This window comes from Rattus norvegicus, chromosome 1 (assembly GCF_036323735.1).
Source record: "Rattus norvegicus strain BN/NHsdMcwi chromosome 1, GRCr8, whole genome shotgun sequence".
NCBI classification, from domain to species: domain Eukaryota; kingdom Metazoa; phylum Chordata; class Mammalia; order Rodentia; family Muridae; genus Rattus; species Rattus norvegicus.
Window position 1 is genome coordinate 127125058 of NC_086019.1, and position 16481 is coordinate 127141538.

The 16481-nt window shown below is 48.6% G+C and overlaps 1 protein-coding gene across 2 annotated transcripts in view; it reads left to right on the plus strand.

Annotated features, from left to right (window-relative positions):
- Positions 1-5628: 5628 nt before the first annotated feature.
- The window catches only part of Trpm1 (transient receptor potential cation channel, subfamily M, member 1), a 116534-nt gene continuing 105681 nt past the window's right edge, over positions 5629-16481 (plus strand). For both annotated transcript variants that reach the window (NM_001037734.1, NM_001037733.1), the window contains 1 exon segment: positions 5629-5846. In NM_001037734.1, the coding sequence (NP_001032823.1) occupies positions 5772-5846 (75 nt within the window). In that variant the 5' untranslated portion in view covers positions 5629-5771.

Sequence of the window (16481 nt, forward strand, 5' to 3'; positions counted from 1 at the left end):
CTAAAATCAGGAAGGAGGCAAGCAGGCCCCCTCTCCTCTCTCTTGTTATAGTATATAGAGTCTTAGAGAAACCTATCAGAGAAAAGAAAAGCATAGAAGGAAAAAATGAAGGAAGAAGTCAAACTATCCCTATTTGCTAATGGCGTGATTTCCTTCTTATGGAACTCTATAAAATCTATTGGGAAACTCTTAGATCTAATAAAGACTTAAAGGAAAGTTGCAGGATATAAACCCAGTATATATATTGAACAATGGAAAATAAATTAGGAAAAACATCCCATTTATAATATTTGTTTCTTGATGTTTAGCTCTTTGTGTTGTTCATATGTTCTAGACACTAATCCTCTCTATCAGAGACTCCTCATCTGTAGGCAGCCTCTTTAGCTGATTGATAGCTTCCCTTGCAGCACAAACACTTTCTAATCACATGAAGTCTCACCCATAGCCTTTTGGTTCTGTTCCCTACACAACCACAGTCCCATTCAGAAAGTTCTTAACTGAGCCTAAATCTTGACCTGTATCTCCTACTCTTGCTTCCTGAAGTTCAGAGCTTCAGATCTAACACTGAGATCTTTGGCCCATTTAGAATTGAGTTGTGTGCAGGGTGAGAAAGATTGGGTTTTATTCTCCTGCATGTAGGTTTTCAGTTTTTCAATACTGTTAAAGATGCCATCTTCTCTCCAGTGTGTGGTTTTAGCATCTCTGTCCAAAATCCGGTGGTTGCAGGTGTGTGGACTTTCACTCTGGCCCTTGGTCCTGTATCATACATAGATCAGTGTGTCTGGGTTTGCATTAGTACCATGCTGTCTGTATTACGATAGCTCCATGGTACACCTTGAAGTCAGGAGCAGTAACAGCTCCAGCAGAGTTTTTATTGCTCCTGCTGTTTTGCCTATCCAGGGTTTTTCATGCTTCCATATAAATTTTAAGATTAATCTTTTTTTTCCTGTGAGACTGTATTGGGATTTTGACAGAGATTGCATTGAATCCATGTTTTTATTTGAGCTCATTGTGTTGGAATTCTCATAGAGACTGCATTGAACCTGCATTCAGTAGGTTGGCTATTTTTACAACATTAGTTCTACCCGTCCATGTGTATGGGAAGGGCTCTTTATCTTCTGGTGTCCTTTTCAATTTCTTTCTTCAGTGTTGTATAGTTTTCATTGCATAGGTCTCCCGCTTTGAGGTTATTAGGAATGGGATTACTTCCCTGGTTGTTTTCTTAGTCTGTTTGTCTTTGGTATGTAGGGAAGCTCAGATTGTATTGACGTTGTAGCCTGCCACTTTGCTGAAAGTGTTTATCAGCTCTAGGTAGTGAATTCTTTAGGGTCTCTCCTGAATAGAATCATGCGGTCTGCAGTTGGGGATGCTTTGAGTCCTTCTTTTTCTGTTTGTATCCCTTTTATTTCTTTCTCCTGTCTTATTATTCTGGCTAGGACTCCAACCTGCCTATTGACCAGGAATGGTGTAATTGGACCTTCTCCACTGCTTTCTGATTTCAGTAGGAATGCTTCAAGTTTTTTCTCCATTTAACAAACTACAGGATTTCTCATAGTCCTAGGCTGCTGGGGGTTTTTATTTGTTCCTGTTTTAGTAAGGACTGATGGCTGTATGTTGTCAAACATGGAGCTTTTTGCTCTTTTTCTTGGTTTTGGCCCCCCTGGGATGGGCCATATGGCTTCAGCAACATCAAGATGATCACAGAGCACATTTGTGAATCTGTTAATGTGCTCAACCGTGTGAATGGATTTTCTTGCACTGAGGACCCCTTGCATTCTGGGAATGGGGTGGAGGCTGCCCATCATGTGGTGCCCTTGTTTTAGAATTCTGCTAGGCCCAGTTTGTGCCTGTAGTTGTAATGAGTTTTTACTTCTGTTATAGCTTCGCAGCAAATTGGCCAAAGGTGCCCTCTCCTGGTCAGGTTTTTAATGCTAGGAGTGTGCCAGCACTATCCGTCAAATACGCCAGGAAGGTCTCCATACTTTCCCATGTTCCAAAAATTAAAGAAATGGTAGAATTAAGCCATGCGAACCTAACAGACCCAGGGAAGGCCTCTAAGAGCTCCAGAGAAAAAGATAGAGGAGGGAAGGAGGGAAGGAAGGAGAGAGGGAGGGACGGAAAAAGGGAGGAGAAGGGAGAGGAAGGGGGAGGGAGAAGGGAGGGAGATTCACAGTGTAGCTTTACAACCATAGGACACACTGCTAGTGTCAAAGTGTCTAAGTATTGCTGAGAGAAGCAATGAGGCCCAAGAAACTCAGAGGAAGGTCAAGGAGCAAAGGCCAGAGCAGCACCTAAGAAGAGGGAGACAGGGACAGCGCCCTGGGGGCGGAAGAGGGATGGGCTAGTTTAGTCTAAGGGCCAAGGGCTTTTAAAAAGAAGTATATGTCCACACCTGCAAGCTTGAAATGCTAGTCCTTTTTAGTACCTATGGCATAGGTTGATGTTTAAGCTGTCTGGGAGACCACAGTTTGGAAGTGGCTAGGATAGGGTAAAGGTGGGGGATCAGGGCACATGACTATCTCAGCAACTCCTAGGCTTTACACATTCCTCACAGGGTACCAGCCACTGAAGGGAGAAGCCTGGAGGCAGACCAGCTGTGGGAAACAGATCAGCAAGAACTGGCCTGGCTTTGATCTGCACATGTGGGGTCTTAGCACAGAAGACGTGCAAGACATAAGGCCCAGAGCAGTGGTCAGGGCTGTGGGTGTCCTTGGGAATTATAATGGCTGAGGGCCAGAGAGAAGTCATTTAGATTTGAATCTAGAAGTGAGGAGAGCCCGGGGCTTAGAGAGAGCCTTAAAAGAGACAACAATCACAGATCAGATGCAAGAAGCTGGACCATTTAGTATGCTGAGGGTTTGCCGGTGACCAGGAGGAACACTAGGACCACATGCTCAGGAAGCATCGGCACAGCTCAAGTCTTCTGTGAGACCACAGGAGTTGGGACTGAATATGCCGCCATTACTTTCAGTAATGTGAAAGTTGGAGCACTCCCTATGCCTGCTCCCAACACAGCCTTCTTTGGGAATATCTTTTTTTTTCTTTTTGAGATAGACCATGTCCCTCTGTTATCTGAGCTAGCTTTCAACTCCTGAGTTCAAGATAATTTTCCTGCCTCAGTATCCTTTGTGCCGGGTACTGCCAGTCTGCACCTTATTGGAGGGACCTGATCCTTCCAGCTGCTCTGGCCTGACAGTGCCTTGTAGTTTCCTGTCATTTACCTTCTCCTTAGACTAGGCACCCAACACTTTAGCACATCCCTTTGGCTTTACTTACAAGCTCTCCCTGAAATCAGGCCACCACCCTTCAAGGCTGCAGGCTCCACTCTGTCCCAGAGGCTGTCGTTCCACTGAGCTGACTTGCAACTTGGGTTCTAGCTAGTCCAGTCCAGGGACTATCATGGACCCTTTAGATTGTAAGCCAGAATGAACAGAATCTCAGTTTTATTCATCTGTTCCTTCCTTCTGCACTCCTTTCCAGCTATTTCCAGATCTTTCTGGACTGTGCCAGGTACACCTTAAAGTCAAGGCCTTTGCTCTCATGCTGGTGTTTGCCTGAAAATCTTTCCCTAACCCTGACTTTCTGTAAGGTGTGATCCTATGCCCTCTGGCCCAGATTTTTAAAGGTCTTCTGAGACTTTCCTCGCTGGACGTAGGCAACCCCAGCCTGATCGCTGCGTTTTCCTTCCCTCTCCATCCGCACCATCCTCCCCCATGATGTGTTGCATTGCTTAAGGATAGTACATCTGACTCCACCCCGCTTCTCTTCTCGTGCTGGCTAGTTTTATGTCAACTAGAGTCCTTATCTGAAAGAAGGAAACCTCACTTGAGAAAATGACTCCATAAGATCTGGCTGTAAGGCATTTTCTCAATTAGTGACTGATGGGGAAAGGCTCAGCCCATTGTTGGTGGTGTCATCTCTGGGCTGGTGGTTGTGGATTCTATAAGAAAGAAGGCTGAGCCATCCATGAGGAGCAGGCCAGCAAGCAGCATCCCTCCATGGCCTCTGCATCAGCTCCTGCCTCCAGGGTACTGCCCTGCTTGAGCTCCTGTCCTGACTTCCTTCAGTGATAAACAGTGATATGGAAATGTAACTCAGATAAACCCTTTCCTGTCCAAATTCCTTTTTGGTCATGTTGTTTTATAGCAATAGAAACCCTAACTAAACTTTCCCTTATTAGGAAGGACCAGCTCCAGAAGAACAAGGACTGTCACCTGTTTGTCTCCATTGTGTCCCCAGTACCTGTTGAAATGAACGGTTGCAGGGAGTGCAGAGTAGAATGGGTTAGGGAGTGCACGGCCAACATTGCTTGGTAGGTATGTGCTGGAAAGATCATCTCCCCAGTCTTCTAAGTCAGACTTCCAAAGGCCATGGCTCTACCTTCTGAACCTTCACAGCCAAGCAGTTGTTTTGGGGCCAAAAGCCATATCCAAGAAAGTTGGACGTTGGGCTGCATGGCTGGCAAAGTAGCTTTTACTTACCTCCAACCTTGTCTGTCTGTACTGTGTGTTGATTATTTTCTATGCCAGTGGGGCTCCTTGTCTATGACTGCAAGCCTTTTTTTTTTCTCCTCTGCACATTAGCAGATACAAACACCAATGGAGTCATCTTGAGAGGGTGACATATGGGAGTGCTGGAATAGAGTGCTGGGAAGGCTGCTGGATCAATCTGCTGCGTACCACCACCCATCCCCTATCCCACACAGCAGCACAGCAGACCTGTGTCCTGTCCTAGCCTGCCATACCCCTGAAATACAATGACCTGATCCCCCACATAGAACACAGAATGGACCTGAAACGGGCATGGGATACACACAACAAGGTACACTGCTTTGTTCCCCAGTTCGTGGGAGAAGCACACCCAATGGCTTCTAGAAGGGAGTTTCCATCTACCCTTTCTAGGCCTGGAAACACACTCTACTTATATATGAACTCCCTGGCCTCTGTCTTTGCTAGTCAGATTTTGTCAGCTTGACACAAGTGTTATTTGGGAAGAGAAACCTCAGAGAATGCCTCGCTGGAATTGCCTGTAGGCAAGTCTGTAGGGAGTTTTCATGATTAATGATTGATGTGGGCAAACTCAGCCCACAGTAGTGTTTGTGGAGCCATACTTGGGGGAAGGTGGTCCTGGGGTGTATAAAAAAGCAGGATGAGAAAGCTGTGAGCAAACAAGCCATAAGCAGCGTTCCTCATGCCTTTTGCTTCAGTCCCTGCCTCCAGGTTCCTGCCTTGAGTACCTGCCCTCACTTCCCTCAGTGATGGAGTATGAGCTCGGAGTTGTAAACTGAAATAAACCATTTCTTTCCAGACCTGATTTTGGTCATGGTATTTTTTTCTGCACAATAGAGACATTAAGTAAGACACAGCTCAACAAGGGACCTTGGGCACCAGTGATGAAGGTTCACACAGTCACCTTTCTGGATCCCCAAATCCTCATCCTGTGCCCCCTCCTGCAGCCACCACTTTCTCAAAGTAGATTTTACTTCCAATTGCCATTTGCTAAATCTGTCTCTGAAAAACCATGCGGGGGGAGTGGGGATTAAGGCTGATTACAGATGTTACAGAAGCCATCTATCTAGTCTCTGAGCACTGGATGGGAGTCCAGACGGAGGGTGAGAAACGGTCCAGCTCCTTCTGAGCTGACTGAGCCACCAATATCACCCCCGAACTCTGAGCCCTGCTGTCCAGCCTGGTAAAGAGAACTCTCTTGCCTCAGCCTATTGGAGACTCCCATGCAGCAGGCTGGGCCTCACAGGGAATGCAGAAGCACCAATGGGGTCCATGAGGAAAATGAGCAGCTCCTTCAAGCGTGGTTCAATCAAGAGCTCCACATCAGGGTCCCAGAAGGTGAGTGAGCTTTGCTTGAGGCCCAAGGGCAAATGGACAGCAGGATCAAGGGACACGGGCCTCTATTCTGTTTGATTGCTGCTCCAATGGGCTCTTGTCTTCTAGGTGTGTGTGTGTGTGTGTGTGTGTGTGTGTGTGTGTGTGTGTGTGTGTGTATGTACTCTCTACTACACAAAGCTCCTTTCTTAGGAGGTGAACCTGCATTTCCTGCCTCTGTGTCCTGTGTCCGATGTCTCTGCTCTCTCCCTTTATCAGGATGCTGCACTGGTACCTGTGGCCAGTATCCTCATGGCTGTGAGCCATGGCATCCTTTGTCTACACCATGAAAGGTCTCTTATGTGGTTCACCTGCCCCCTGCTTTGTTCTGTTCACAGGTTTATAGAATTACTGGGGGTCTGGGGTACATGATGCTGCACTGTGTGCCTCAGCGATGTTCAGGGTGTGGAGTACACCACATGAATGGGGGCAGGGTTGCTTCTAGAAGATGTGAGGGTGGCCCTGAGTGATCCCTGCTCTGGGTCTGGGTTTCTGTGGTCTTCAAGCAGGCTGAGTGAAAGTCCCGCTCTGTAAATGTGTCTACTGTGTCAGGCTCACTTGTCTTCTGGACCTGCTCCATCCAAGGCGACAGAAAACTAGCTCAGGAATGGGTGGCCCTTGATATCTCGGGCTGCCAGAAGGGGTCTTTTGGACCCATGTTACCATGGTCCATACAACGGGAGACCTGATTAAGAAAATCAGACACAACCTGGGATCTTGTGGGCTATGTCCTTGGATAGAGACACACCAGGTACTTGGCTACACAGTATGTTTATTATATACAAAATAAGAGGAGGCTGGTCAGCTAACATGTTTATTATATACAGTATGGATGAGAAGGCTGGTCAGCTAATCTTGGTAGGTGGTCTGTATAGAGAAGCGGACTCAGGGGGGTCTGACTGTGTAGCCATTTGGGCTGAGAAAGTTCTGTATAGTTTGTACTTCTGTTTTTTAGCTAAAGGTCGCCCATTCACCAACCTCCATACTTGGACCAGGGAAAGGCCTTGCTATCCTATGAATCTGAGGCATTAGCGTCCTTGATGTGGCCAAGCTCATGGCACGATGGCTCATTCAACAAGTCTACACTCTCTTCCCACATTCGGTGTCCTGATAGTTATCAGCCACCCTCATGTAGAGGACGAGGAGGAGGTAGAGGCTCCTGATTTCCACAGGCTCTGGAATGGTGGGGGTGGTGCTAATCTTCTGTCCCTTCCAAGACACTGCTCCACAGAGGGTGAAGGAGACAGGAAGGAGAGGGTGTGAGCAGAAGGTGCACCCCTGCGGGAGCTCTTTCTGACATGCCAGCCAGTGCCCTGGTCAGTGTTGGGAACAGAAGCCAGGCCAGCAGTGTGAGCCAGGTGAGTGCCTCAGGGAAGGTATTCCTCAAGACGGACACTGAGTCATCATGGGAGCTGACCAGGCTGTGGCCTCACAGCACAGAAACAGCTGGACATGTATCCAGCCAGTTGTTTCCCAATGTCTGATGTCCCAGGAACCTGAAGACACACACAAAGAAAATAGGAAACGGTTTATTTTTGAAGGCTTTTTTTCAAGTTTCAAGAATAGAGAAGATCCATCCCCAGGGGCTCCTTGTGGGTGGTAGAAGGTACATCTTTCTGTTCTCCCGGGCGTGTGAGAGTCAGCAGTCTTTCTGCAGAGCCCACACACCCACGGTGTCTTGTAAATTAGCATTCACAAATCTACCGCCACACTTGGCAGGAACACGGCATTCACATGCCGCTAGCTATGCGGCTGCGCCCACACGGTGCTGCATGACCCTCTCCTCCCCAGAACACAGCTGCTCACACTGCTAACTGATAAGCTCTGGAAGGAGGCAGGCTGTGCTGTACTGGAATTCCACGTCTCTGTTGCTCTCTGCCTGGTGCTTACCCTGTGAAGTAGCAGAGTCTAGGTGTGGGAACCCAGCAGACGGGAGGAACATGTTGAGTGTGGTCAGCGTTGAAAACTAGCACTTCTCTCCCCTCCTTTCGTTCTCTCTCCTCCTATTCCCTCTCTGTCCCTCCTTCTCTCTCTTTCACATTCTCTCCCCTTTACTCCCTCTTCCCTCCCATCCTCCAGAACTCCACACTCAATTTTACCTCACATTTAATTGGATGCCCAGGCGAGCTCATCCATGGCAATTTACAATGTTCTCTTGCACAGGCTGGCAGTGTGGTCCAGTAGTAGGGTACATGAATTGTATGTGAGAGGCTCTGGGTTCCACCTGTCCCCTGTACTATGCTCCCACACTCCAAATCCTAACTCTCTAAGTCCTCCTTGCCAGAACCGGTCCCTGGCACCTCTCCCCCAAATTCTGAGTCTCCAGCGCCCCCTCCCCTGCCAGAACCCGGGCCTGTTTATGATAATCCTCAGGCCAAGAATGAGATCACTGAAGGGAAAAGGAAGGATGGTTCTTCCAACTGTTTCTGTTTCACGGTGTAGGAGTCTTATTCTGTAGTTCAGGATGGTCTTGAACTTACAGCAATCTTCCTGCCTCAGTCTCCACCCCTTCAGTCCCCCTCCTCCCCACGCCCCAGGGTTAGATTACAGGGTTGAGCCACTTAACCTGTAAGGGGAGAGTGAGAAACAAGTTCCCAAAGTGTGCAGTTTCCTCTGTTTTTGCAAACACTTGAGGCTCCTTTGTCCTCAGGAACTTGGTGCTCTTCCAAAGGTGATCATGCCTGGCCCTCCCTTGTAAAAGGCACTTTTGGCCTTTGGCCTGGCTGGTCAGCTCTTCCTGTTAGGCAGCTCCTCACTTGGTCTTAGCCCTTCCCCCACCCCACAAAAGAGTAGCCAGCCAAGTGAATCAGTGAATGAAGGCCAGCTAGCTCTAGTGCAGGGAAAGCCTGCAGGTAGCCATGTGGAACATGAAAATTCTGTCTACATTTTAATTTGTTAAACGATACATGTACAATTTGGAATGGAAGATCAAGGTCTTGAATAAATTAAATGGTAGCACAGCCCAGTAAACTGTACCTTAGGTCCCCTTAGAAAATTCCAGCACAGGTCCTCAAGAGAATACACAAATTGCTCACATCAGCTTTGCACCCCACTGCAAACAGGAGTGGCCTGGCGCTCATCGGCAAGGGTGTGTGGAAATCTCTGCACCCCTGAATAGCAGAATACTATATAGTACTTAAAATATCAACACAGATGAATCCTGGCACATAGGTTATCAAAACAACAAGCCTCTCATAAAAACTCCAAAATACACTAGGAAATACTAAAAATGACATGTCCTTTTAGGAGAGAGGTGGTTAGTTCTGTCTGTGATCTTTCTTTCTTCGTGGGCTAGATGTAATCATTTTCCTTCTCTCGGCCTCTGTGGTGATTTGAATAGATTTGACCCCCAAAGATTAAAGTGTTTGATTGCTTGGCCCACAGGGATTGGCACTACTACTAGGAGGTGTGGCCTTGTTGGAGGGGGCGTGTCACTGTGAAGGTGGGCTTTGTGGTCTCAGCCTTAAGTTCTGTGCCTTCAAATCAAGATGCAGAACTTTTGGCTCCTCGACACTATGTCTGCCTAGATGCTGCCATTCTTCCCACCGTGATGATAACGGACTGAACCTCTGAGACTATATGCCAGCCCCAATTAAACGTTGCTCTTTGTAAGAGTTGCCTTCACAGCAATGAAACCTTAAGACGGTCTACTTGTTTGTTTGTTTGTTTTTTAACATGGCTCACCTGAAGCTCTCAGGGATCACCAGTCTGTTAGCCTTTCTTATGATTTTGAAATCAAAGCGGTGCCTTCACGATTGAGAATTGTCTTCATCCTTCTCGAAGCCCAGGTGCAGCAAGGAAAACACCAGGCTGCCCTGCCTGCCTCTAGTCTCAGAGAAAGAATTCTGCGTCACTGTCTTTATCAGCCGCTCCTTTGCTTCCTCAGCCCAGAAGCTGCTCACAGGGCACTGGCCAAATCGGTCTGCCCTCCTTACCCTGCTGCCCTCTGTAGCAGCTGTGGCAGAAGACATATCTCGGCTCAAGGGAACAGGAGCTGTGATCTCAGTAACTAAGCTGGGGAACTAGGCCTGGCTCCCTGGAGGGCGCCTCACTTCTGAGTGTGGCTGGAATCTGGGGGATCCCGGTAGAATATCATGGTAAGCCACCACCCAAAGTCGCTATGAAACTATCAACATACCCCCTCCCCCCCCCAAAGAAAACGTTCAAATTTCAGAACCAACACACTGGACAGAACGTGAGGAGGAGGCAGGTTGTTGAAGAGCCCAGGGTGCACCTCAAGCTTCAGTACAAGTGTGAGTCTCTGCTCAGAGGCTCTGCAAGATTCAGGAGACTGATGCCAGCAGTCTTCAAGAAAGCAACAAGCCTACTGTGCTGAGCCAGAGTACGCGCATGCGCCCTTCTCTGAGGCGTGCTGCCATTTCCTTGGGGGCTGAGATAGGGGTGGTACTTTAGAGATCAGGATATTTTGGTGGCTGCCAGAGACTTCTAAAAATCCCCTCTTCCTCCCACTGTACCTTAAAGCCAACAGACATGCCTGGCATGGTCATAGATGGACCCGTGCGTGCATAAGAGCCTCCAGGCTCTGTAACTGCATCCCACACGGCTAGCAACCCTGCCCCCCAGAGCCTGGCAGGAGCCTTCTCCGGGCCTCTCCATCCTGTCTCCCTCCTCCTTTGCCTCTGGGATTCAGAACCGCAGAGCAATTCCAAGTCTGGCTTCTTGCCAGGCCTTCCCAGCCTCTGTGGGGTCTTGCACCTGCTCACATCCCCACAGGTCCCTCCCACGCAGAGCTGAGTTATAGCTGGAGTGAATCTAGGTTGCCATGGCATCCCACATATAGAGCATTCGCATCAAGGGTCTGACCACCCTTGTCTGCAGGGTTCTGCTGTGTGATTACAGGAAAGCTATTCAACCTCTCTGGGTTAGTTTCCTCATTAACAAAATGAGGAAGCCATCATTGAAGATGTCTTCAGTTTCCACCCGTGTTAAGCCTAACCACCCTTGCAACAAGTATAGATTTGATGTTTACACCACCAACTGAAAAGCAAAAGCAAAAGCAAACATAAAAACTCTTTGTAGTGAGGGAGTTGTTCATAGCTTGTTCTTTGTTAATTTTCTCTGCAAACCCATTGTGGTGTTTGGACAAAGGCTGGCCTTTAATAAATGCACGCCTCCTTTCTCACAAGCCTTTGCCAGCATTGTAGTGTGTCCAGCAGTGTCCTTGGAGCAGGGGTCTAGAGTGTCAAGTCAGAAAACAGCACCACACCCACCAGGGGTGGATTTGATAGTGGAGTCGCTATGCTGTCAGAGTAAGTGCTGTGGAGATGGATGGGAGAGAGGCTTGGGTATCAGGGTAGGGGATTCATTGAGCTAATTCCTGAAGGCTGAAGGAGAAGCTGTGCAGACACTCACAGGAAGAGCAGCAGGATGGAGGGAACAGACAGTGCACAGGCTAGAGAGTCTGAGGGGAATGGAGATAGGTGTGAGGGATGTGTGAAGGGAGAATCTGTCCCAGGACCTGCTGGCTGTCTGGCCCGTGAGGCAGGCTTCACTCGAAGTTGGCTTTGGCCTTTGGTAGATCATTGACCCAAGAGTAAAGGAAGTATGCAGAGAAAGACCTCTTGGGATTTAACGTCTGAGCAGGTTGAGGTAGCATCATGGCTGTCTTTAGAAGCCGCTAGACTTCAGATGTGGGAGTAGTGGTTGTATGGGGAGGGGGAGCCGTGCACTGCAGCTGGAGGCAATGCCCCCAGGAGCCCTGAAGGCTGCAAACAACCCAGCATTTGAAACAGCCTGTGTGTATTTAAGGCCAAAGACAAAAGTGCCTGTTTGTAGAAGCTGCCGGAGACTCGGAGTCACGCGGGATCCCAGGCCACCAGTGCCTCCTGCTGCCTTGGGAACACCAGGGAGCCTTGGATACTCTTCCCACCCCACCACCCGTGCAAAGGAAGTGGAGCCCCTCCCTGCCTAAGAAAGGGTTGGCCACACCCCTTCCCACCAGTTTGAAAGTGTATGCACAAGAGGTTTGTTGGCAAAGCATCCCGGTCTTGGCAAATACAGAACTAAACCTCAATTCTTCAACTTCATTACTGTTCTACTTCAGCCAATATGGACTGTCTCTCTCTCCCTTCGCCCCCCCCAACCCCGTGTGTGTGTGTGTGTGTGTGTGTGTGTGTGTGTGTGTGTGTGTGTGTGTGTGACTGACATGCATATTACATGTATGAGTGCAGGTAGTTCGTGTAAAGGTCCAGGTGTTACTCTATGCCTTCCACATGGTTTGTGACAGACAGACTAGTTGGAGCAGGGAATTACCTGTCTCCACTTTCCCCATCTCTGGGTGGAATTCTGGGACTGCAAACACATGCTACTGTAACCAGCTTTTTAACTGGGATTTGAACTCAGGTTTCTTCTGGTTGAATGCCAAGAATTCTACTCACCGAGCCATCTCCGCTGCCTCGTTTTTCGATTCTTAAACTAACAAATAAGATTTGTACTATCTCTATCATGTACAACATGACACTTTGAGGCATACGAAGGGGCCTGTCTTTATGCCTTTGAACTTTCCTCTTTCTCCCAGGAAACCCATATTAGCTTTGGTGGTGCACGACCTGCAGAGTTCTCTGCTCGAGGGAGCGCGTGCTACTGTGTGTGGGAGATCACACATGCATCCAGGAGCTTTGACAGTGTTTCTAAAATAAGATTTGGGGGGAGCAGAGTCAATTTTTCCTTGCATTTTCCATGCTGAGACTCCCCTAGACAAAAGACAGATTAACACAAGTAACTGAAACAGATGTTTAATGGCAAGACCACCTGCTGTATACACAAAGGAAAACCCAGAGAGAAACGCCCACATGCACCTCTCTAAGAGCTTTCCTTCTTCAAACCCAAGCTCACATGTAACCCTTGAAATAAAGACAGAAAGGAGGGGGTGTGGGCAAAGGCCTGGGCAAGCAGGATAGGGCTTGCTCTGCAAATGTGGATGTTGCGTGTGTGTGTGTGTGTGTGTGTGTGTGTGTGTGTGTGTGTGTGTGTGTCTTGGGGGAGGGAGCAGGTACCCTTGGAAGCCAGAAAACAGTACTAAGTCACCTGGGGCTGGAGTTTCAGAGGGCTGTGAGGGAGCCTTCACGGGTGCTGGGAAGCAGAACTCAGGTGCTCTGGGAGAGCAATAGGTGCTCTTATTAGCTGAGTCCTTTCTTCAGTCTCACCTGTGAGAATCTCTTATGACACAGAGTCACCCTTGCTTCCTAGTGAGGAGAAGCCATGCCAAGCATGGAGATCCCATTAGAGATGGAGATCCCATTAGCGATGGGCTTTTCCGTCTTGGAAGGGCCACTTACTTCTGTTCCATTCTCGAAGAGTTGTTTTTGTCCATGGTTTTCCAAAACGACTGACTCACTCAAAATCATCCTTATGACAAAAAGGATAAGAATTGAATTTTGAGGTGGCATGTGTTAAAACTCATCGGGACAATTTTCATGCCTTTCCGGATTTTGTTTTGATTTGATTTGTATCCCTTTCCTCGCGCGAGCGTGTGTGTGTGTGTGTGTGTGTGTGTGTGTGTGTGTGCGCGCACGTATGCATGTGCGTGTGCGTGTGCATATGTATGTGTGTGTGTCTGTGCGCATGCATGTATATATGTACTTGGTGTCATAGCACGTATGTGGAGGTCAGAGATCAGCCCAAATGCCAGTTTTCTCTTCTCCAATGTGTTTGAGGCAGGGTCTTTTGTTGTTGCTGGATATCATGCGTCAGGCTAGCTGACTCTCAAGCCGCAAAAGATTCTGCTGTCTCCACCTCCCATCTCTGTACAGAAGCACTGAGATTACAGACCCATGCCACCATGCTCAGGTTGACTTGGGTTCTTAGAATCCAAATGCAGGTCCTCATGCTTGTGTGGTAAACCCCCTACTCACTGGGCTGTCTCTGCAGCCTCCTCTCTGTGTTTTAGAAGCTTAATTTAAGAATTAATTAAGAATTTTAATAGTGGCCGAAACAGTTTGGGGGAACATGGAGAACACAGTGGACATGGGTAGGCCTACCCTACCCTGCTAGGCCCAACACAGTCTTTCCTGGGCCCACTCTGCTTCAGCATTCCAGCCACATGGGCCTCCAGCTGCTCCTACCAGCTGGCCTGAGGAAGGCTCGAGTACCAGCTGGTCCCTGTCCCTGTCAGCCTCGCCCCAGTGGGCCACTGTCCCATGTAGTTCATTCCTCAGGCCCCTTGACTCTGAATCAGCCATTCCCAGGACCATTTCCCCTCCTGACTCGTCTGGGATGTGCTTGTTCTCGCTCCCGTCCCGGCCCCAGTAGAGGGAAAGCTCCAGAGAGCAGCGGGGCTGGTAGTATCTCAGCTCAGCAAACATGCTTTCAAGGCTTTCAGGGGGCATCTAGGGCTCGGCTTGTTTGAAGCCCTCACTGGGTGGGGTCTCTGCTCTATTCCTCCCTGCAGCCTGACTCTGGGTCTGTCTCACTACAGTCTCCAGTTGTCAAACCACTGGGCAGAATTTCTAACCAAGCAGTGACATAAATTCCTGCTGTAGGTCACTGAGTACTGTTCACAGGCCTAAGAGGTTCCCTATGAGAAGGGGGACTCTCAAGTTTACCACATGCGTGTTTCTCTAGGACAGTGGCTCTCAACCTTCTTAATGCTGCAGCTGTTTTAATACAGCTTCTCATGTTGTGGTGACCCACAACCATCATAAAATTATTTCCATTGCTATTTCAGACTGTAAATTTTGCTACTGTTTTGAATTGTAATGTGAATATTTTTGGAGGTAGAAGTTCACCACAGCGATTGAGACCCACAGGTTGAGAATCACTACTATAGGGTCTGTTCTATCCTGAACCTTCTGAAACAAATGTGTTTTTTACTATTAGTTGTCATGGTTACTGGCAAAAGGAACATTGCTAGCTACAAGTACTGATGCGTCCTTCTTATTTGGATGCCTCTATAATCCTATAGTAGGACATTTTGGGTAGTCAGTAAGAGAAATGGACCATCCCTGGCCATATACAGACTGGAACTGGAATTGGAAAGATAGATTAAGCCTCTCCCATGAGGTCAGTTTATGCTGGACAGTGGTGTATCCTAGATTAAGTCTGCACTGAGTGGCTAGCCCACCACATAGAGGGATAGGTGCTATGGCTTTTGGCTTCCAAGGCCTTTTCAATTCTCAGTAGCCCTCGTACCCAGCAGGTACTCCTCTGGGTCTGGGCTCAGCCTTTTCTATTCTGGCACCTACAGGGCACTTGCACTTGCCTTGGGCTCACAGATCCTCCAGCCTGTGGTGAAGGCAGATCCTGTGCTCTACCAGGCTGTCAGTAGGACTGGGCATCAAGCTAGAAGGATGCTCTCTGAGGTCAGCATGGCCATGTGAAAGGATCAGCACATTTGCTTAGGGAGATGAGATTCCTAAGTAAAGAGATCTAGGGGCCATTACAGAGGAGGTAGGGAAAAGCACAGGTGCCCAGAGTGCTGGGTCCTCAGCTTAAAGATCAAGAGCTAAGTCCCACATCCCCAGACCATGGGTGCCGGGTGCTGGCTGGGTCCAAGCTTAATCTTCCTAATGGTCCAGGCAGGCGCGCAGCATCTGGTGGGGCCTAATGCCCTGGGAATATCTGCTTTCATGTGATTAAAGGCTGTCGATAAGACTTTGATCCCGGAAAAGCAGGCCTGGAAGATGAGCCCAGCTCCCACCACTTTGTGATGCTGGGAGTCAGGAGTCATTTCAGTGAAGAAGTGAGAATGGAACTCACAGGCAGCGCAGAGAGACAAGGGGAGACAGGGCCAAGCCTGGCACTGAAGGCGTAGAAGCAGCCAGGGGCAAAAGGGTTCGGACGCCCAGGGTCTCAGTTCACTGACCCCATCTCCCCATCCCTGGGGCTTTGATGAAGTCGCTGGACCAGTTCCCACTCACCAGTAGCCATGTAGTGAATATTCCTACCGTCACACAGCCTGTACCTGTTCCTCTCCATTCTGACTCACCTCATCTTTTCATCCTGGCCGGGCAAACAGCTGTAGGCGCAGAAGACCAGCTGCCGGGCAGTCAGTCACAGGGGCAGGTCCTTTCAACTTCTGGGTTCTACGATGGTGGCTGAGAGCCCAGGCGGCCCCATGGCTCTAGAAAGGACCTTTTTCTAGACCTGCAGAGAAGCACACTAATGTGTCGTTAACCTTTTGAATCCAAGGATTTTTGACAGACCTTTTTCTCATTGCTACGTCCTAAACGACACAGGATACTATGTTTTGTGTGGTCATCAGGGTCAAGGCTGGAGCTTAGTATGTGGGTTCACTGCCAAGGCACATACATGTGCATCTTCATGAAACATGCACACAGAGCATGCCTGTTCTTGTAAATATTCTATGTCATTGAGGTGTGTCTTCAAGCATGTGCATAGGTTCTGCGCACACACAACCTTGTCTTGTATAAGGGCCTTGAGCACTTGCAGATTTTACAGTCCTCAGAGCCCCGTGACCAGTTACCCTTGGGTACTTAGGAATAACTGTATCCCTCAAATACACACTTTCTGAAGACCTGAGGACGAGGCGCCATGCTGGAGGAGGAGAAGGGGCGGGGGTGCCAAGCCCGCACATGTGACAGCTAAGGTTCCAGGAGCCCAAAGAACATGGAGAAAGAG